The sequence below is a fragment of the Typha angustifolia genome, chromosome 1, assembly GCF_048772165.1.
Source record: "Typha angustifolia cultivar Huaian chromosome 1, ASM4877216v1, whole genome shotgun sequence".
In the NCBI taxonomy this organism is placed as follows: domain Eukaryota; kingdom Viridiplantae; phylum Streptophyta; class Magnoliopsida; order Poales; family Typhaceae; genus Typha; species Typha angustifolia.
The window spans coordinates 5,111,810-5,135,745 of record NC_133239.1 but is presented as its reverse complement, the minus strand read 5'-3'; the positions used below and the strand labels follow the sequence as shown (position 1 = coordinate 5,135,745).

The 23,936-nt window shown below is 33.6% G+C and overlaps 1 protein-coding gene across 1 annotated transcript in view; it reads left to right on the top strand.

Moving 5' to 3' along the window:
• The first annotated feature begins 6,939 nt into the window (after positions 1-6,939).
• The window catches only part of LOC140779527 (uncharacterized), a 33,723-nt gene continuing 16,726 nt past the window's right edge, over positions 6,940-23,936 (top strand). The window contains exons 1-5 of the mRNA XM_073124664.1: positions 6,940-7,177; positions 8,280-8,486; positions 8,571-8,599; positions 14,544-14,646; positions 22,819-22,993. Coding sequence (XP_072980765.1) covers positions 8,303-8,486; positions 8,571-8,599; positions 14,544-14,646; positions 22,819-22,993 — 491 coding nt within the window. The 5' untranslated portion in view covers positions 6,940-7,177; positions 8,280-8,302. The remainder of the gene's footprint in view (positions 7,178-8,279; positions 8,487-8,570; positions 8,600-14,543; positions 14,647-22,818; positions 22,994-23,936) is intronic.

Here is a 23,936-nt window from a genome sequence, read left to right as displayed (position 1 = left end):
TTAGTTAAATCCACCCTTACAACGATTCCTTACTACTGGATGGGTGCGTTGTGGATCCCAGACTCGGTCTTGGATTCGATTACTAAGATTGTTTGCAGCTTTGTATGGGAGAAGGCGAAGGACAGGAGCGATCTACACCTAGTCAGATAGGAAACTATCATGCGTCCGAAGGAGGAAGGAGTCCGCTATCTACTTGGAGGCGTCAGTGGCTCGTTGAGGAATGTAGGAATTTTGCATGATCAAATCATCCTGGAGTTAGACTTGGAGGAACTTGTCAAAATCGTTAGGGGACAAGCGGCTTGTCCATGGCAAATCAGAGCCATTGTAAGGGAGAGCCTTGCAGTCATAGATACCTTTGAAGGGTTAGAGAGAAAGCAACATTATAGCTAACTAGGCTGCCAAGTGGGGTAGGCAAGTGAGTAAAGAGATGGTTTGGGGAGGCCTCAACCCACTGCCAATGGAGCTTCAATCCTTTGTAAATTAGGATAGCAGGGGTTCCTTCGTAAACCGACATGTAAGTCTACTTGATTAATCAGCTCCTTTCAATAAAAAAAATAAAAAAATCCCCCAGCCGCCGAATTGACCAACCCGATGGGCCAACTAGGCGCAGCGGGTCCCACGTCTAGCATCACCGTTTTGCAAAAATGCCCTTTCCCCACCGCTTTTTCTCTCCATAAATCCCCCTCTCTCGGCCTCATCTCTTTCTCTCTATTACTCTCTCCCTTTCTCTCCCTCTCGCGGATTTGCCGCCATTATCCTTGGAACCTACCAATGCCACTTCCACCGGGCGCTGATGAGCCTCCTCCTCCTATCCTCTCTCTCTCTTGGTTGGCCAAAACCGAGCTGCAAACGAGAGGTCAGCCGCTAGTTGGTCAACAGTGGTCGAGCCCCTCCATGCCGGCCCGGCCCCTCCTCTCTTCACTTCTCTTCTCTTTTTTTTCTTCTCATTTTAATAGTATAATCATCTCCAATCATCTCTATATATTACCAGCATACTCATATCTATGATTAGTCTAATCAAATGAATAATAAAATATGCTTGATTGAAATTATCAATAGATAAGACCATATAATCATGTTGGAGACCAAACATAATTATATAATATATCTTAATTTGAGAAATGTTTCTAGGGAATAAGACTACGCATCTCTAATCAGAAAACACAAACCACATATGTCTCACATCTATCAACCAAATGTCAACTCATCGCTAGCAAGTACACGGTGTCTTAAATAAGGGGTTTGAAATTTGAAAATATTTAAGTAGTATGAAATTAGTCATTTATCCGATCATAATCTATTCGAGTAAAATATGTTTGTTAGGTTAAAATTAATTAGATTCATATGATAGATTTAATTGTGATAATATTAATATGCTATTACCATAATTTATATTTATTTAATAGGAATCCTAGTTTGCTAATTATATAGTAAGTAATAAGTATATAGTAGTTTATCGCTTTTTTGTATAAAACTAACAATGGCCATATGTCAAATTTATAAAAATATAATTATAAATATAATCTTATTAATAAATATTGTATGATACTTACTCTTATTTAATTAATCATAAATTATATGTAAAATAATCATTATCCTATTATACAAAAATAATATGCAAGCTTAGTGTTCCATTTTATACAAAGTAGTAAACAATAATAATATGCTAAATAAATATATAAGATTATTATCAATAAGACTAAATGTATTAATCTAATAAACAATGGCAAAACTATAGATAAATTTATATGAAAATATTTATAATTATAATTAATATATTATTATACTAAAAATACTTAGCTAATATGTAATAACACAAGGTAAAAAAAGAAAAAGAATTCTTCACTGCATGGCATGACAGCTTCGTGCCATGCTGTGGCAGTTGGGAAGGGCGCCACGCGCCCCAAGCGCTAGCCCGGCCAACCTTTCCGGGCCAGCTGGAGTAGTGGGCCCCAGCCGTTGCAGCCTCCCTCCCCACCGCCTCTCTCCCTTTTCTTCCTCTCTCTCTCTCTCTCTCTCTCTCTCTCTCTCTCTCTTTCTCTTTCGGGCTCTCTCACCGTTCTCTCTTTCTCCCTCTCTCAAACACTCTTTCTCTCTCTCTCTACCTGGTACCGTCGTCCCTCCGTCGGCCTACCATTGCCGCCGCCATCTCCACTAATGCCGGTGAGCCTCCCTACTTCTCTTTCTCTCTCTCTATCGCTCTTTCTCTCTTTGTCGGCTTCCTCTCGTGACCGCCAGAGGATTGAGCCGTCGAGGAGAGGCCGCCCGCTGAGTGGCCACCAGCGGCCGCACCCCTCCCCCACGGCCCAACTCTCTTCTTCCTTCCGCTTTCTTCTTCTTCTTCTTTTTCTTCTTCTTCTTCTTTCCTCTTAGACTGCTCAGGACAAGGCGCTGGGCTCGGCCCAGTGCCCTGCTATGCATGGTGCTGGGCTGATCCCAGCACTATGTATAGTTTATATAAATATAATTATATATATATATATATGCACATTTTTTTTATTTCTAATTATATTTGATTATGTTATTAATTATTCAATTAGTTTAGTTAACTTAATGTATTTAATTTGTATAAATTAAATATAATTATATCATAGTTATTAAATAATTCTAATTATATCATGTTTAGCAAAACACCTGCAATATAAATTAATTTTTTAATCCTAGGTAGGTAATAGTAATTATTAGGGTTATGTACGTATATTCTTACGTAATTATTTGCAGTAATTTAATTCTTATTTTCTTAATTATCAAGGAGAATAATAGGTAGATAATTATATTTTGAATACACTATTAAATAATATAATTATGGTTAATAAATAACAAAACAAATATAGAAATGAAGAGTACATAATTACAACAAGAAACTATCTTTTTGTCGGGTTAATTTTAATTAATAGAAAGATTGACATACTTGTTATAAATAATTTCAGATCTCGACCTCCCGTTCAAGACCCCGTGGACTTACCTATCGAGGCTTGATCGTTATCGTAGCAGTGTGAACGAGTGGTGGTTTGGTATTTACAGTGGGGTGAGTATTCTTATCCCCTAGACCCCTTTTTCAAATTAAGTTATATTATATATTATGTACACGCGTGTTTTGACTTCCAGCATGATTATATAACTTTATCTAGAGATGATTATCGTCGAGCATATTTTTATCATGCATATAATTAGGCTAATCTTGGGTATGAGTACGATGATGAGAGATGATTATACTATTATAAGGTTATGTCTAGTTGATCTATAGCATGGGTTTGTATGTAATAGATTAGCATGAGTATGCATATGTTGACTATATAGTTGGAGACTATATTGCATCATTTTTCTTTTAATTCTTATTCCACCTAAATTTCTATTACGCATTGACTTGTATCGTACTTGATATATACATGTGATGTATCATTTAGAAGGAAAGTATGAAATGTGATTGATAGGATAGTTGATAGAAAGCGTGAGGATACCCGAGTGGGCGTGAGGGTTAGGACGCGCTTGGTGGATGATTGATCGCTCAACATAGTCGTGATCCTATTGGCCTTACATCCGAGGTCGTTAGTTTGTGTGCGCAGTAGACATTCGAATACATGCCGTTCACTAGGGCATATGTGGCGAGTTATCCTCACGAGATTTCTATCAACTAGAAGGGTGCCCGGTCTGGATAGATGTTGATACCCTTAGCGGATGACAGGATTTGGTTATATTTGGGATACTCCTTACGGATGACAGAGTATGCTTTGAGTCTTCGGGCATGATGTTGAAACCGGGTATCAGGTGTTGATTGTGTATAGTGGTCTAGTATGATAATGACATATTGACATTGATGACTGAGATGTTGAGAAATGCATATAATTTGATTATCATCTGATTACATCATATATGATTGCATTACCTGATTATTGAGTGGTCAATATACATCATATATGATTGCATTTGATATCATAGCATTGTCATGGTCAGCATGCATCATGTATCATATTTGAGAGAGAGTTATGATGATCATATGACGTGGTGACCTATTTATTTATTGTCGAGGATTATGTATTCTTATCAGTTATGACATGTTATCTATATTTCATTTATGTATTATTGAGGACACATTCATTTCCTCATTCATGACATGATACTCTTGTTGATTCATAATATCCAGTACTTGATTTATTATCTAGTTGACTTCACTGATTCGGGGTAAGGTTTATTCATTAAACCTTTAGCTTATGACTCTCTTGTTTTCTCCTTTCTAAAAATCTAGGTGAACGAGAGGAGCAGGATACTCCCTTAAGAGGTCTTGTCGATGAGTAATGAGTAGAGTGTGGTTAGTGTTATATGCCAGATGAGTTATCTTATCTGATGTACTAGTGGACATCTTCCAAAGTGTATCTGTATCCTTGTTTTATATTTTAGCAGGTGATATTGTACTTGTATAATTATGTTTGTACTACCATTATATATATGTAGTTGTAAAAAACTCTTGATGATGTGTTGTGGTCTATGTAGGGCCCATGTAGGGTTATTTGTATGCTATTGATAGTTAGACTTGAGTTATTTTTAGTTTACATGTTGTGGATAAAATTATGATGTTGCTACAGGTTTATTTGATTGTCAGTATCTAATCAAATGGTCAGGTGTTATGCACGTGCCGTGTGGGCTCGTGCCATGCACGTGTTTAAAGTTTGGGTGTTACCTAATAATTATACTAGTGAGTGTAAATTATCAAAATAATTAACTATCCAAATAATTAATTTACGTTAGCATTAGAGAATAAATTATATATTAACAAAAAATAAGAAAAAGAAATAAAAAGACAATCTTCTTTTTGCTGCAAATTTGAGCTCAACCTAGCACTGTTGCAGAAAGAGGAGGATGAGGAATTAAGGAAGAATAATAAGGAGAAAAAAAGAAGACGAAGAAGAAAAGAGTAGATCGGGCCGATGTGGAGGGGCTCAGTCGCTTCTGGCCAGCCAACAGCTAGCTCCTCGCCTATAGCTCGGGTTCAACTAAGCCAAGAGAAAGAGGAAGAAAAAAGAGAAAAAGAAGAGAGAAGAAAGAAGAGAGGAGGAGAGAGCTCACCTTGGCAACCGTGGCAATGGCGGCAAGAGTGAGAGAGAAAGATAGAGAGAGAGAGAGAGAGAGAGAGAGAGAGAGAGAAGGTGGTCGGGAGGGAGGTTTTGCAACGGTGATGGCTGCTATGGGACTCACCAGGCCTAGCTAGCTTGGGAGAGTTGGCCAGCCTAGTGGTTGGGTGCGCGTGGTGCATCCAAGGCCCTGCCATGGTAGGTTAGAAAGTTTTTTCATCTGTTGGGTTTGGCTTGGGAACGAAGTCAGCCACAATGTGGCTGATTGCGTCGTGCCCACCTTTTTATTTATTTATTTATTTATTTTTATTATTTTAAGGCTAGGTTGTATAATAATTATTTGATTTATAGATATACATTACTAGTCACAATATATACATTTAGAGTAATTTAACAATTTATTATATACTATTTTGTGTAGAATAAGATATTAGTCTTAATTTATTAATTAAGATAGAGTAAGAATTACGAATGAGTTATAATTAAATTGTCGTCTATACTTATATTTATATTTATATATATTGAGCATTTTATCTTTTATAAAGAAGAGAATAATTGTCTTTATTCTTATTTGTAACTAGCATTTTAAGATCATATTATATCTATAGTATCAGAATTATATTTATAATATAGGTCTAAGTCATTTAATAAACAATCATATTTTAAAAATAAAATCTATAATAAATGACTAACTCATATCACTTAAACATTTTAGATTCCACCCCCCTTATTTGAGATCTCATGGATTTTGTTAGCGATGAGTTGACACTTGGTTGACAGATGCGTGACGTTTGTGTAAGTAGTCTTATCCTATAGATGCATTCTTAAATTAAAATATATTATATACTTATGTATATGCATGTTTTGGTGTCTAGCATGATTATATGATCTTATCAACAGATGATTTTAGTCGAGCATATTTTATCATTCATTTGATTATACTGATTTTGGATATGAATATATTGTTAATATATAGAGATGATTGGAGATGACTATACTATTATGACTTTATGTTAAGATAATCTTTAACACGAGTATATATGTGATAGACTAACATGAGTAGGCATATGATAGATGTATGATTATAGATTGCATCGTATCATGTGTATTTTACACTATTATATTGCAAACTTTTACTTTAGAAGTATCAATAATTAAATATATTTTATTTGCTTAATTATTTATTTTGCTGTTTCCTATGCTGTGTAGTAGTCATATATATATTTTTTTAAATTTGCCATGTCGTCGTGTCCATGTCGGTCTGCAGTAGAAATTTATGAGTATAAAAATTTGTCAAATTCAAGTCGAAATTTTTCATAGTTTTTGAGTGAGTTTTTTCTTTAGTTTTTAGCTTCATAAATAACTAATTTTTATTTTTTATTTTTATATTATTTTTTCTAAATTGTTAGAAAATTTTCTATATTTTTAAATAATATTTATGCAATAAAAATAGTTTTATCTGATACGGCCTGTGGACAATTGATACATCCGATCCTGATATCTAGTTTTAAAATTTTAATTTTAGACATAACTATAAGGAGCAATTTGTAATTTATGTAGATTTAAATTAAGAAAAATTTATTAAAAACACATTAACTTGTTTCTATTATCATTTACACCTATGGAGCACGGATAGTTCATTTAGGCCTCCATATCGGTGTCGGATATCAATACGGCCTGATACGGCCTCGATACATATCCGATACGGCTAAAAAATTAATTTTATTTATCCGATACTGCGGTGAGATAAAATTTTGAATTATTTAAGTTTAACGGGTCGGGTGTGCAGATGAAATTCATTTAGAACCATTAACCTACTAACCGACCCGTTAGTATTTAAGTTATAACACCAAATCCTAAACCCGATACCGTTCGGCTCTCTCGTTCGTGTCTCTCTCGCGACCTTGCACCCTTCTCTGTCTCACGCGTCGGCGGCGACGAAAACCTTCCTGCTTCCCTCACGCGCCGGCGACGAAGGCCTCCCTCCCTCCTCCCTTACGCATCGGCAACGAAAGCTTCCTACCCTCCCTCCGGCGCGGCGACTCCCTCGACACGACTCCCTCGGCAGCGACTCCCTCTCGCGACGGCGACTCCCTCCGGTGACTGAGGTATCCTACTTCATTTCCCTCCCTCATGCACCTTCCTACCTCCCTCCTTCTCTGTCTGTGATATTAGAGTGAGCTGATTGATGCTATTAGAGTAATTTAGGATGCTAAATGATCACAGTGAGCTGATTGATGTTTGTGCTCACTCCCTCACTGCCTCACTGCCATGTTTTAAAAAGTTAATTACTGCCTCACTGCCATGTTTTAGAAATTAATTACTGCCTCACTGCCTCACTGTTATGTTTTAGAAATTAATTACTGCCTCACTGCCATGTATTAGAAATTAGTTACTGCCTCACTGCCATGCTTTAGAAATTAATTGATGTTTTTTCTGACTAAAGCATGTTGTATTAATGATCACAAGATAAGTTAGAATGATATGCATTAAACCATATGTTATATTGGTTTACAATATATTAAAAAAATATTTTTATTAATTTTTTATTGCGGTATCCATGCCGTATCTGAATCCTAGTTTTTAAAATTTATCATATCCCCTTATCTCCATGTCCCGTATCAGTATCCATGCTTCATAGATTGAACACAATGATATCTACTCTTCTCATTTTGGTACATTATTTGTATTCTTTGTCTAATTGTCTTTGATATCTATTATTTTAATTTTTGCTAGTAAATGCTTATGTAGATAATAGATATATTGAAATATCGAATGCAATGTTATGTATACGTTGTCATTAGAATATAAATTTCTTTTTGCACATACACATGTATAGGTTGTCATTAGAATATAATATTTTAATTGTCGTATCCTAGATGTATCGTATCTTGTGTTTTGAGAAGTTTGCCGTATCCGTATCGTATCATATCGTATTTGTATCCCGTATCCATCCTTCATAGATTTACACCATACCATATGGAAATTTATCATTTTATCCTTGCATTGTGTTCTAATGTTTGAAAAATACTTTGGGTTAATTTTACCTTAACAACAGTTAATGGATGGAAGATATTCAGTTACTTTTGAAAATGGAAAGTTAAAATACTTAAAATATCCTCCATTTGACTTTAAAATATAGTTCTCCAAATATTTTACCTTAACCTAAAAAAATTTATTCAATGGAAGCTTCTATCCTTTTCTCTCCAGTTCGGTGACACCAAGCTCCAGTCATGGAGAAGGAAGAAAGAAGTGGTAGTGCAACTACAAGTGTAATGGAGCTCGAAACCCTAGCCCTTCGAAAGGTAGCTGAAGTCTCCTCTGCCATCGATGCCGCGAAGCACGTAGATGAAGTCATCTACGCCCTCTATTCCCTTGCCGTCCTCCTCTTCCCCGTCGATTCCTCTCTTGTTTCCAGTAAGATTCCAGAAAAAGAATGATATTTTATTTTGTATGTGCTAATTTTTATAGCTTGACTCTGCTTCTTTAATTGGTTTATAGGTGTTGTTGATGAGCCTTATAGAAGCCAGGTAACATTTTGATTTCTTTTACTCTCTGTCGATATAGAGTTGTCTTGTGTTTCTTGAATAAAAAATGTGATTTTATGCTTCTTTAGAGATGTCAAAAAGTTTTTTGGAGCTATTACAAACCAATGATAGTGAAATGGTTATGGAGTTTATCTCTTTATTTCATAATTGCAAATTGTCTGGTTGCTTTTATTTGTAATCCCCTATTTTTTTAAAATTTAAGTTTTCATCATCTCTTGCTCATTCTAGATATATACCCTGAGACCTCTATTAAATGAGTAGCTTGACATTTCATTGGAGATCTATTTTTATTTGGGTTAAATATATTTTACTCCTTATACTTATGACCAAAATCACTTTATCCTCCTGCATTTCAAAAAAATCTCAAACTATGTTACGAACCAGATCCGAAAAGATCCGTTTGTAGGATGTTAATGAGATTTTGAGGGTTAGTAATCTCGGAAGTCTCGGATCCAATGGTTTTAGATTGAAGTCAATTAGAGATCCGGATGAAAAGTTATGGTTAAAATAGTAGAGCAATGTCAGATAGGGGCAGAATGGTAAATAACTGACGTTGCTGCAGTCGTTGGAGGGTGGCGGACAGCCAAGGGTGGTGGTTGACGGCCATGGGTGGTGGTTGATGGCCGTATGGTAGGGTGACTGCTGGAGAAAGGTGGTAATTAGGGTTTGAATGCTTGAAAAGATTTTATGGTTATGATATATTCCTATGAAAATAAAGACGATCTAATGGCTATGATAAAAGATAAAGATAATAAAAAATATTTTGCTATACTCAGATTCATTCAACACAAACAATTAAGGCTGTACTCTACATATTTATAGAGACTAGTCCTAAATTGACTTAAACTAGGATTTGCCTTAAAGGCTTACATTAAAAATAAATATGACTTAAAGATAAACATAACTTAGTTAAATCAGCCTATCCTTCTCGAAATATTTCTTCGTTCTGTCATAGATAGAGTCCTAATTCGGAGAAGCCTTGAATATGAAAGTTGTAGATCAGGATGTCTTCGATTTTCTCCAAGTGGTTTCGTAATATTCGGTCGATTGATAAATATCTGTAGAATAAGTTTTTGAAACTGCGCAGGAGTTAATTGAACTGAACTTATGTGATTAAATAAACTCTAATCTACTTAGACTTTAACTAAACTACATAGGCAGAATAAATAAGATAACTAGACTTGATCCATCGAGCCCAATATTGTTATGATGTGATTCGTTCTAACCTGGATAGCATCAAACTAGTTCCTGTATATATAACTGAAGTGAAATTGTAGTTTTTTTGTCCAAATTAACGAAGCGAGCCCATAAAATTTCAAGAATTAAATGACAGATTGTATTATCTTCGTTTTTGAATTTTTTGTGGACATTCCCCTCTTATATAAGCATTTATTTCTCATCAAAGAATACTCGCATGTTTTCTTTCCTTATTTTCTAGATTGTGCCAATTTGCCAATTATATAATCAGTTTTATTAAATTTAGGTTTAAAATTTAATAATTATTAAATCACATCGAGAATAAGACAAATATGGGTTAAAAAAATCAGATAAAAAACCCATTTATTTTGCCTGCTAAACACGATAGGGTATTTTGGTCATTTCGGCGCACTTCATTAACTTTTGACAGAATAACTTACGGTTTCACATTAGTCGTAAATATAGAGACTGGTTTAAGATTTTTTGAAGTATAAGGGGTAAAGTGATTTTGGGCATAAGTATGGAGAGAGAGAGGGGGGGGGGGGGGGGGGGTTGTTAAATGTATTTAAGCCTTTTTTTATTTTCTTGTAAGATATTCTATATAGATGAGAAATTTACATTTAGTGCTTGAACCTTAAGAGGAGCTTTAATATGAAGAAACATAATTAGTTTTATGTGTCTCATAGAGGGCTTATTTTGTAGTGAGTATAGCTCCCAATTCTTTAAGCATATTCGAGAGGTTCTTGATGATTTGCTTCTTTAGCTTGCTTGTTATAGAGGTGAGCCTAGATGAAACCCTTGAGACTTTTTAGTTCACAAATTGCATGGTGCCATCCATCAATTGTGGTAAGGTTTTCCATGTGTCTGAACTAAACATTCAAAGGTTAAGCTTGAACTATAAGTATTCCTTGTAGGTGTAGCATATGTCTAATCATTGTCGATAGGAGAATAGACTTTTTTTCTTAAAGTTATAACTCATGAGCAAAGTTGGTTAGAATTCTGATAATAACTTAGTGTATCCTATATTTATCTCAAGATGTATTTGTTTGTCATCATACTTCTATCATAATTCATCTGTTGCCTTTAAACTTGCATATGTTGATAAACATAGTTGGTTTGGTATAACTCATTAATAATTATCAGGGATCACTTAATATCTTAGTTGTTTTAATCAGCTGCAGTCCACCTTGATTGGCTAGTTTCTTCTTTAGTCTTGTAGCTTATGAGAGGTTGCATCAGGTTCATTTTGTAGTCTTATATATTTCTGAACATAACCTTTTCTCTTGTTTTGTAATTATCTAACTCAGTGCAATGTTTCATTGGGTTCAAAGTTATCTTTATCTAATAACTGAATTATGAAGGCTTGCATCCATGTTGTCTCTGGATCTAAGATGTCTAATCTTTCCAGAGTCTTCAGATTTTTGTTAATTGTGGATGCATTAGTTTCTCCTATTTGTGTAGTTTAAAACCTTTATCCTTTTATTCTTTACCAGCAATAGACAAAACCATCGCTGTAATTCGGTTCAATCATTGTTTGGTGTAGTTGGTTTTTACAGGTAATTCACTTTGGCAAAGCTTCATTTATTCTGCTTTGCATTCTTAAATGAGGATGTTGATAAAGACCATAGACATGATTAAGATGATCTCCAAATTATGGATGGTCGTGCCGGTCGGCACTTGTCGTGCTAGTAATGGCACAACACTCGTCATTGTGTCATGTGGAGCCTTCTTTTATTTTATTTTATTTTTATTAATTATTGTCAAATCAACTGATCAGTTGATTATTTAGAAGACTTAAATAATATTGATGATAATGAAACTAGAGATGATAATGATAATGGTGATGGTGATGATGATAATAACGAAACTCAGTTTATTGGCAGTGATGATGGAGATGACCGTTCTTGTTAAACATAACTTTCTTAGAGGGGTATTGTTTTTACAAAGAACTTGAGTCTGTAGGTAGCAAAACATTAGGAGAGATGCACTTATAGAATAATATGAGTTCATTATAATTATTATCATATCAATCACAATATTATAGCCAGAACATTTTTATTATACTCTATATCAATAATCTGCATATACTTATGGTGTGTCTGTGTATGTCCCATGCCGTTCATTCTCGTGCATGTTCAATATCCATATTATATCATAGAAAAATTATAAAATTTTATTTGTATGAAGACTATGTGAGACGTTACAACGAACAAAATTATCAGTGAGTGAGAATTGAAGAATATCGATAATATTTAATGCAACATTCTTGTATTTTTGTTGTGCCGACAAATGAAATATTTGATCCTCGTCATTCTACGTTCAACTATATATTAATTTAATTATTAAACTATTATCAATTAATATTATGTATTCAATTATATTATGGAGTATTCAATTATATTATAGAGTATTCAATCATTAATATTAGTTTAATTGAATGTCTTCAATTATAGTATGTGTTGAATAATATTTGTATTTAACTGTTGCTTTATCTTTAAGGATAATGGTAATCCTACCATTAACTAGTTTATTTTTATTTGTTAATTTATTTATTATTTTTATAGTAATAGAAATACATATTCTACTGAGATAGAATTTGTAATTTGCTATCCTCTTGCCTAACAGACAAAGATCTACCTCTGATCCTACTCATATTGGACATAGTGCTCAGGTAGTTTAGCTAATAGTAGGTCTAGAAATATTGATCAGTGATGTGGGCGGGGGTTTTCGAGGAATACAAATAACCTCTATTTTTTTTCTAAAATAGGTCATTTATAAAAATAATATAAAGATAAAATATTATAATATAGGTTTTAAACATTAAATATATATATTTAAATCAAAAACTAAAGATTGACATATCAAAGATCTAAAAGCATCTTTAAATATCTTTAAATATTTATTAAAAATATTATAAATGTGTGCCAGTGCCAGGCAAGGGTGTGCTGATCGGCACAGCCATCGTTGCTTCGAACCTTTGTGATAGATGATATGGAAAAGACAAATTAAGAAGATTAGAAGTTTTATTGTTATATAGATGATAATTTAGTTTTCTTAGTCAAGGTTGGTAATTTTGGATATCTATTTTAGTCATTTTTATGTGTTTCATAACTATATTATATGGGCCTGACAGAAGCTTATGATGACTATATAAGATGCCCTTTAACTTACTTAAATAAAGAATTTGAGATTGTTAAGGAGTTCTTGTCCACTCCTTATTGAAATTAGGATGGAGGTATCTCATTAAATCATATGGCAGTTTGCTTTTAAAAAATTAAGAAGGAACTTCTTCCTTTGCATGTGACATTCATGGGCTTGAGGCCTTTCTGAGTGAGTTTGGTTACCAATCCAAACTCTTCTTTATCAGAACCCTTCAGACCAGATCGGAAGTCTTGAAACCCAGGATTCTTGTGCCAGTGGAATGGGACTGCTGGTTAACTATTGGTAGGGTATGACCGATTGGCACAGTAGGCACTTGTGTTAATTATCCTCTGCTGGTTCGATATTGAACAACTTGAGGTTGGAAACAGATTTGGTATGTGATTTTATAATCAGTGCACACAGGTATCAAGATACTACCTAGTATTAGTATAGATTTCTAGTTCTCTGTTAGCAGCAAGTTTGACACTCCGTGCTGCTCGAGACAAAAATCCCTACCTGAATGCCATATTTTGATATTTGTTTTCATGTTGAATCTGTGAATCCACATGAAAATTGGATATTCTACAGATTTGCCTCCAAAACAGGCCAAAAAAAATGTAGCTACTTCAGCTATAACTAAACACAATCAAATTAATTCCTACACGACAATCCCATCTAATGACTCACTTATAAACCATAAAAGCTTTAATTCCCGACAATTGTTTATATCTGACTTCAAAGAGCCTTAGTGATCATTTCCTTCTTTATTCATTGATCTTGTCCTATAAGAATGTCCAGTTGTCCAAGAACGAAATGATTGCAGACAGGCAGAGTTATATTATCCTACATCAGCTGTAATTGTGATCAATTATTGGCCTAATCTAGAAATATTTCCCATGTTTGTTACTGCTTATTTAGTAACATTGCATCTTCTTATGTGGTTTGATGTAGTGGTGATGAAAAACTTTTTACATGTCTACAAGATAACTAGAAGAGCTGATTTTCCTTGCAAAAATTTCTTGCTTGATAGAGTTATACTAGTATCCTTAAAAGGATTTTGAAAACTAATTTAATAATTAAACTTTTACACCTTCGATGCTAATCTTTTGTTGAGTGTCAAAAATATATGCTCTTATCTTCTTGGAAGTAGCTTGTCATCTAGTAATATGATGTGTCAAGATCTTACTCCTAAGATTATGTTTCCATGCATTAACATTTATTTTCTAGTCACTAAGAACCCAACACTGAGAGGCCTTTTAAAAACAGAATTCCACAATTTCTGATCGATTTATGGCTTTTGAGGGATCTCCAGCTACCGAAAATATTCATAAGATGGTTCACTACATGTTCTCTGCATTGGCTTGAAATACCAAATTAAAGCTTGTTAATTTTAGTAAATGAAAATATTCATGATATTCAATCTAAAATCTTGTAATTTGGAAAAGGACTTTGCTTATTATAAAACCTGAAGGAAAAGTAATGTTTGATTTACTTAGTCATGGTCCCATCTTGAAGAACATTTATCACATTATGATCATCTATGATAAGTGTGTCTATATTTTCAACTAATACTATGACTTCTGTTCAGATCCTCAATGTTACGCTTCTATCTGATGCTGAAAGGAATGGTTGGAGACTGTCTTTCTTTCGCGGTTCAGCATTTCCTACAATGGCTAGGATATTAATACACAGTAAGTGTGCATTTTGTGTTTTCGATTTTTTTCCATCGGGTTAGATAATTTTCTTTGTAAGGGTGTTGTCTAAACCAAAGAGTCAACTTTAATTTAATTTTATCTTTGAGGATGTTGTCTACTTGTCTAAGTCAAAAGAGTCAACCTTAATTAACTTTTCATATGTATAGAGCTCTAGTAATGCAAACCTTTGGATGTAACCTTGTTCTTGTTAACGCTATGCTTAAATGTTATAATCCATTTCTTCATCCTATACTAAAAATCCATTTCTTCACCCAGTTTAGTTTGTACGAGTACTGACTAAGGTACAACCTGGATTCAAGCCAAATCCAGTATGGAGTCTGAAACATACTTAATAAATACTTTTATCAGGGTCGTTTCAGTCAGATGTTGGTTTAGGGGGGCAGTTTTGGATTGGATGAGACTGAAATGCTAAAAGTCTTGGTTTCAGATGAAACTTCGAACCATAGTTTTAAGTCAGATCTTCTTTCCTCTTAAAACTATTACATCTGCTATTCGTTGGCCTCGTATGCCTATTGTTACTTTGGAAAGGATTGGGAGGATCATCTAGGAAAGAAGAGGATTCTCAATTAGGAAAGCAATAGGCAGCTCATTTAGAAAAAAATTTGCTTGGAAAAAAAAATGTTGAAGTCAATTAAATTAGGTTCCCAACAATTCATAGTTCTCTCTAAGAGTTTGCTACCCTATTTCTTCCATATAATCAAGTCATTAATCCCAACAAATTAGGGTTAATTCAAAGTAGGAATTGATTTGTTTATTTGTTTCTTCCTGAGCTAGGGAGCTCTAGGGGCTACCCTGCCACCAACTATACTATCTAATTGACTTCACTAATTATTACCTTAGTTTGCTTATACATATTCCTAAAATAATTGTTGACCAATGCAACGATCACAACCCCTGTCACGATCCGAAATCGGAATCATGACTTGCCATGCGTCTCAATACGCTTGAGATACACGAAGTCTTACTAATACTTCCTAAGTATACAATGGCAAAGATAAATAAACGAAGAAGATCTGCTTTATTAAATTAAACCAATTGCAATGAACATAAAAGAATGTCATTGTTTGTCTGGGTGTATCTCGCTCAGTTGCCACGCTGACTATTACCTGAAATAAAGAAAAAAAAAGAAAAAGAAAAAGAAATCCATGAGCTAACAACTAAAGCTCAGTGAGTGGAATCCACTCGAAAACCAAATAAATTCTAAAATTTTATAGTATTAAGTAAAAACCTAAGATCAACGATATACATAACAATTTGCAATAAACATGCTCTTAAATAATAACAATGATAACAATAGAGTCGTAACTTGTAGCCTTGCATAGTTTCAACATATTAACATCTTTCTAATATTTATACTATCATTTGTCTCAATGGATTTATACCCTGTGGATCCACATTAATTAGAAGTTATCTTGAGATAACGCTCGGGACTTTTCCTTATAGCTGATCCGGTTAGGGTCATCAGATGGTATCACTGTGTAATCAACACACCATATCTTTTTCACTAATCGTTGAGAGAGGTCAGAGTCACCTAGGAAATTTCTCATTCATCTTAGGACTGTTCTCTAACCTCGCTAGAGTCACCTAAGAAAGTCACCACAGTGATATGATATAAGACTTTCCCTTAGACTTCCAGTAGACTTGAGTCACCACGAAAAATCGCAAGTGATCTATACCAGGACTGTTATCTAAGTTGTACCAATATTAGTTTTATTTTTCTTTTCATTAAAATTTTAATATTTACACAAGGTATGACAATGTACTGAGTGTAATGATTAAATGCCCACAGAAAATATAACAATTAATTTGCATAAAGGATGAAATAAATAATTTGCACATAGTAAATTGCATGGTCTAACAAAGGTATGAAGTATAATAAAAATAAATATGTGAGTGAACCCACTCACCTGAGTCTAGGCAAGACAATTGAAATCTCAAATCTCTGGCTCACGTGCTAAAAATCACCACCTTTAATACTAAATAATAATAATTTTTTTAATTTGAATAATATCAATATTTCTAAAATTTAAAACTAAAAAGAACTAAAATAGGTTAAATCACCCATTGGATTGGGTTGGGCTACTGGTGGCCTAGCCCACTCCAATAAACTAATCGGGCTGGGCCTTGGCCCAGCCAAAAACAATGGATTGGGCTACGGGCTAACCTGCAGCCCACCCCATTTAAGTGGTTCGGGTCAGGTCTTTGGATCAGAAATCCAGGCCCGAATCCGAACCCGAACCCGCAATTCATCAATATATAAATCTGGCACGTAAATATCTAATAGCTATTATAGTTTTCCTACTTAATGATATTATGATTTGGATGTAAACATGCCCAACTTCTTGCTTAATTTCATCCGTTTTAGAACAGAAACAGGCAAGTGTGCGTTACTTGTCACAGCAAAGCTTGTCCATCCAAGTTGCACGGGGTTGAGAGTTGAGACATGGAAGCTACACGGGGTTGAGAGTTGAGACATGGAAGCTATCTATTTAGTACCAACACTCTGTTTGGATGGCGAGAATAGGAGAGAAGAAAAGAGAAGAGAAAAGGAGAGAAGAGATAAGAAAAGTGGAGAAAATAATTTTATCTTATCTTGTTTGGATGTAATGGAGAAGATAAAAGTAAATTTTGTTTGGTTCAAGGAGAGAAAAGAAGAGAAAATAACATGTTTACCTATAGACCCTTCATTTAATATTTAATTATTAAGATAAATTAATACAAGCTAGAATATCTATAAGATTACTCTTTAAAATAAATAAAAGCAATATAAACCAATGATGCTGATTGACACTTGCTGTGCAGATGGTGGCACGACATCTGGGATGGGGTATTTTAGTGCCAGATCCTAGTATCGAGTTGTGACGACTGGCATAGGTGTGTGTTGACCTATGCTTGATTAGCACAAATCACCTGAGGTTCAAAACAGATTTTATTGATCCAAAATGGATCTATTAGAGCGGTAAATCTAAAATATCCTATGTGACATTTTTTATTATGTGATAAATATGATATGTCATGTAGAGTCTATTGTTTTTTTTAATCTTTTTCTTATTTCAATTACATTACGGAGTGTTCAATTATATTATGGAGTGTTCAATCATTATTAATTTAATATTAGTTTTAATGAATGTATTTAATCATATTATGTGCTGGATAATATTTCTATATGACTATTGCCATATCTTTAATAAAATAAGTCATTTACAAAAGTAATCTAAAAATAAAAGACTTTAATCTTGGTCTTAATATAAATACATATATATCAAAAACTAAAGATTGATGTGCCGAAGACTGAAAAATAATTTAGATACTCTAACTTTTTTATTAAAAATGTGCTAAAGGTGTGTCAATGGCATGTAGGGGCGTGCCGACTAGGGATCGGCAGACCATTGTTGATATAAATAACTATTATTTTAATAGTACATTATGCATCATTTATTGTAAGAACTCTTCATTTCTCAGTTGGACATCTGAAAAATGCTTACACTCTTGTAGGATTTTCTATAAGAAATGTGTAAGATCGACTTGGATATTAATCAACTCATTAAAATATTTTCTTCTGTATAATGATAGCATTTCCTTCTCTGATTGTGAAAGCAACGTCATGAATTACTTTCTTATAATTTCTTATTCTTTCACTTCCTCATCTCTTTAAGCTTTTCTTTTCTTGCCCTTTGAGGATGATGTAGCTTGAGAAGATCCTTGCACATTTAATTCATAATGATTTGTTTTGAAAGGAGAATCATTAGTTATATCACTAAATGGTCGGAATGTTACTTCATTTTCGTTTATCATTTGATCAATACTATCAATATCAACATTGTCAAAACCTTCAGATTGAGTCCATCATCGTGCCTTTTCTTTTGTAGTTTCAGCACCTGAACTTGTAGCCGTATACTTTTCAAATAGTTGCAACAATTTATCATAATAATTAATTTGCTTGACCATCTAATTTTTTGCTGCTGAAAGAAAAAAATAATTAGCAATCTAATCACAGGTGGTGTGAGGTCATACATTCTAGAAAATAATTTATGTCAAGTTTATATACGCACCTCAACTAGTGCTTTCCAAACTTTAGGCTCTGCATTTCACATTTTAGTCTTTGGGTTCCATGCAAATCCACTCATTCCTTTAAAATGATCATAACAACCTTGAAAATTTTCCTTAATATATTTTATCCTAATTTTGAGATGCTTTTTGTCTATATCTAATCCAAACTATTCATGTAATTCTTTTAAAAGTTAAAGCATTATCATAAGCCGATTTAGTAAAAGCCCTATCAACTCTATTTCCAATAACTTGTTGATGAAGTGAAGCATCGATAAGGAATTCATTCATATTCTCATTCCATCTTATTGATTACTTGCTTGTGCACTCTTATCATTTTTGTTGTTGATGCTCACGGATACGTGCAATTTCTTGCTTATCTACAATATATATTAATAAAAATTCAGCATTCATAATAATAAAGAAGGTATAATAAATATTTTATCAGACATGTGAAATGCTAACAATAGTTTAAAATTATGAATCAACTTTTTCAAACATAGAATATAAAATATCTAAACTAACAATTAGTTTTATATAATCTGTCCACGTTGCAACTACTATACTGTCTCTAATAATTTCTTCTTATCTTGTATCTTCATCGTCAACATTTGGACCAACTTGTTTGTTTGATTCAACCCTATGAAGAATTTCTTGATCCACTTCAGTAATAACAGCTTCATCAGGATCAATACCCATTGAAAAGTTATGCAATATACAACATACCAGAAAGATTATTGTTGAATTGGATGTAGATCCTTTCCTTCCTGGCAATATGTATGTGAACTTTATATCAAATGAATACGCAACTAAAATATTTTGTGTTGGATAACTTTTTCTACCAGGAAAACTTAGCGCTTTATCCCTTGACACCTTTATGCAACAATGTGTTCCATCAAATGCCTCAATAAAATTCTGAGATTAATATATTGATGTATTAGTAAGAATAGGATAATGAAATAAAATATTTGGTAAAAATAAGTATACCTTGAAGTAAGTAGAATCTTGTGCTATTTAAAATCTCTAGAGGTACTTTAGAACCATCAAGTTTGTCCTTTAAAGATATTAATGCTCTTAACACTTGATGGAAATAACGACTTACGGAGTTACGGTCTCTCTAGAATGTGAAATGAGATCGTGCGATTTATCATATTTTGTGAAAAATGTGAAGAAATATTGCAACTTTCTCTTCCACCTTAGATTTTTCTGAATTTTGAATGCTGCCACATGTTCTAAGAATACTAGATAGATGTTGAAATGCTTTGGACCCTATGCGTAAAATTTCATGACTTCTCTCATTAGTAGTTAGTTGGTTAATTTGTTCTTCTCAAACAACTTTTCTACGTCAGATGCTTTGAATTCGAGTTCTATTGATGCACATTCATGGAATATGCTAGGTTATGTTTGTTTGAGGCTAAGCTCCGAACTTGGTTTACTGACCTTATTTCTTAGTTCTGATTTAGGAACCTTAAACAAAGGATGTCTACTCACCTTTATCTTTCGCCACTAGCCGTCGGCGTTCGTCACTAACCTCGCCGTCACCACATTTTGTCGACCTCTTCGTTGTTCGAGCTAGAGGTGTCGCTTGGATGACGGCGAGGTCGACGAAGAGCGGCGACGACGAGATCAACAGCAGGAGAGGTGCCTTAACCTAGACTAAGAAAATGTAATGTTTGGTTATGAACTACGTAAAGTGTAATTATTACTTTTGATTTAATGTGAAAAAGTGAAAAATATATTGGTTTTGGAGAGAAATAAATGATATATAAAATTAATGGACTAAAATGCCTTTTGATTTTGATGATAAAATTTAAAAATATTATTATTTTATCAATGAAAAAGCTTTTAAGTTATTGATTTAGGGGCTTACGTGCTTGTAGCATGTATGCAAGCTCACAAACAGGCTTACAAGTAACATATAAGTCTGCAAACAGGCTTAGCATGCATGTAAGCCCGTAAACGGGCTTATAAGCATGCACCTAAACATATGATTTTTTTATTTTTTAAACAATAATGTAAGGTTAATGTTGTTTTATTTAAAAAAAACATAATTTTACTTTTTTTTTATTTTTCATTTGCTTTTGGTTATAAGCTCATGTGTAAGGCTAATATTATGTTTTTAATTTTTTTAAGAAGTTCTTCATATTGCAACTTTATTAAAAAAAGAAAGTGAGTTATTTTGGACTTAAAAGCTCATAGTCTGCAGTCACTCTATAATTTATTGTAGACTTAGTTTTAAATTTTTTTGGAGGGAAATATATTTATTTTGGAGAAAATTAGATATAGATGAGAGAAGATTTAAAATAGGAGTGGAATGATTAATTTGATGTGATGTGAAAAAGTGAAAGATGGGCTCTATTATAATAAAAAAATATGCATTTTTTGGAAGAGAGAGAAGAGTGGAGAGAGAGAGGAGAGAAAACATTGACAAGACATAAAATTGATAGATTTAAGGTATATCGAAAGTAAAATTGGAATCAATTTGAATTCATATTGAAAATTTTATTTTATTTTTTTCTTATTTATTAAGGAGTGAACTTGGTTAGGGATAAAAAAATGATAAATTTTTTTTTTTTGCTTATTGAACTTGGCTAAGAGTCCCTGAATAAATTTAGGGACTCTTCCTAAACTCAAAACAAACAAGGGCCTATATAGCAAATCACTTAAATAATTGACATTTGTTGCTTTGATCCCACTCAATATATTAATATTAATTAATACGATTCTTGCAATGCCACGAATAAAGTGATCATCTATGATATATTTTTGTGATGCCTAACCTATACATTGATATATGCACAAATAGTTAACCTTGACAAAACTCCACCCTCCAACGTAAGATTTTTTTATTAAAAAAATTCAAACATGGAAACAAAGATAATCTATAAAACATGGTAAAAGAATGTCCAAAATTGAAGTTGCAAGACAATGAAACAACTCCTCAAACTCTATATTTAAATAAATTAAATATTATACCTTAGCTTTTAATATTGTAATCATGTCGAGAATTTTTCGAACCCATGCGGGAATAAAACCCTCCTAGGAGAGAGAGAGAGAGCCACCATGAAAGAAGAATAAGTAAAAAGATTGAGACACATACAAGTCCCAATCAATTAACTGATAGAGATCAAGTACCTTTTTCTTTGTAACCTCGATCACGTACATGATCTTCTCCTAAAAAATTAAAAGTAAAAATCTTTTTTCTTTCTCTTGTTGACCTCTATCTCCTACCTTCACCTCAAAAGAAAAAGATACTATGTTATCTTTATTTATCAAGAAAAAACGGATTATGTGTCTTGAAGAAACCGTGTGAAAGCGTGGGAATAAACTTCGAACTTGGAAAAGAATGAGTATGTGCAAATTTGATTTTTTTGGGATTTATTTAATCACATGTTAATCTAATCTAATGGATATCTTGTGACTTATGTTTGATCCTCATTTAAATTTGTTAATAGAATCCTAACAGATCAAGTAAATAGTATAATATAATAGGGCATATTTGGAATATTAAAAAATAAAAAAGAGATCATGTTTTCTTTTCTCATCTTGTCTCTCCCTTTCTCCCCACATTGGAGGGAAAAAGAAGTGATCGTTAGAGGTTATTTTTTTCTCTCCCTTTCTCTTTTAAAAATTCAATCCACACAAGTGAAAATTATTCTCTCCTGATTTTCAGTTCTCTTTTCTCCATCCAAACAAAGTGTAAGGGTAAGGTTACATATATATTGCCTCCCTGGACCTTGTGTTAGGGGGAGCCTCATTCACTGGGATGCTCTTGTACCAAAGAAAGTGACCCTCAATATCATGTGAGGTGACTTCATTGGTTCATTGTGACATTTTTCATTTTTATCATATTAGACTACATCTACTCTTGAGGTGATTGATCCAATGTCTTTTCTTATGCTAAAAAACCATATACACGAGCTACTTAGATATGTTTTGGTGCAAAATTTGTTACTATCTTCCTAATGATTGTCTTGGCCTTTCTAAAGAAACATCTTGGACAGCTAGGTGTTATTTGTTGAACATATTCCTATTTACTGATGATAAATATAAGCCTTTTTTTTTTCCTGTTTTAAACTCGTTTTCCATGTAAATGTGCAGATGTTGCCTCGAAATGGCTAGCATGCTTTCCTCGATCAGCAAGAAAGCAAATTTATGATTCGTTTTTTCTTCGGGGGCCTCCAACTGAAATAGTTCTGGCACTAGTTCCTGCTTTACAACAAAAAGGAGGCATTGGAGATTTTGACTTTAACACCCTCTGCTCAAATATAGAGAGGTGTTATATTTCGTTGAATTATCCCTGTCTCTCTGTAGCATTTTTCTTCTCATAACATCAGATATCATGTCATGTTTACTTTCTTGTTTCAAGTATACTAGTGATTAGCATGCCTATTTGGTATTCTAAGTCATTTAAAAAGGTAGCATAGTTTTTCGGGAAAAAAAGAATTTACTTACTTCTTGAACCTGATGGTACTGAAAGTATGAACCAAATGTTTGGTATGATTTATATATTGTCATCTTTTTAAATAAATTTGAAACAAGGAGTATTCATTTAACACCTATCCATGATGCAATTTGTGTTAAATTAACTGCTCATGCAATGGCTGTGAAAGCCTATATTTCTTATGTACCTCTCCCATAGAAGGGTGTCTTCACAAGGCTCTTGCCAATGTGTCTTTGAGAGGGCAAAGAGTCAAAGTTGCATACTTTAACATTGTAACTGAAGAGGCATTTTCTGTAGCTTGAAGCTACACCACTGCATGCGAAAGGAACTATGCCCCACATAGAACTGAATGGAGGGAAAGTAGTCATATAACTGACCTCAAATGTATGGAATAAAGCTTTGTCGTTGTTGATATTGTTGTGCACCTCGCTGAGGTGCCCATTTCTGATTCTGTTTATTGATAATAAACATGGAGTGTCGATGCCATGTTGACCGGCATGCCTGCATGCCAGTATGTGCCAAGCGTGTAACGCCTGAAACGGATGATACAAGTACTGTGTCGGGCGGCACCCAAAACCCTATCAAGCTGCACTAATTATGTGTTGCCCGAAAGACATTAAGTCAAGAAGACCCAAAATGAGTCTCTTTGTGGCTCACCTTTTCCAAATAGAGAGTGGGAGTTAGAGGAGAAGAGGAGAAATATAGGAGAAAGAATGAAGATTGAGGAGGGATTTAAGATTTTTTCTTCAAATCCCATCAAAAAGTAAATTTTTTT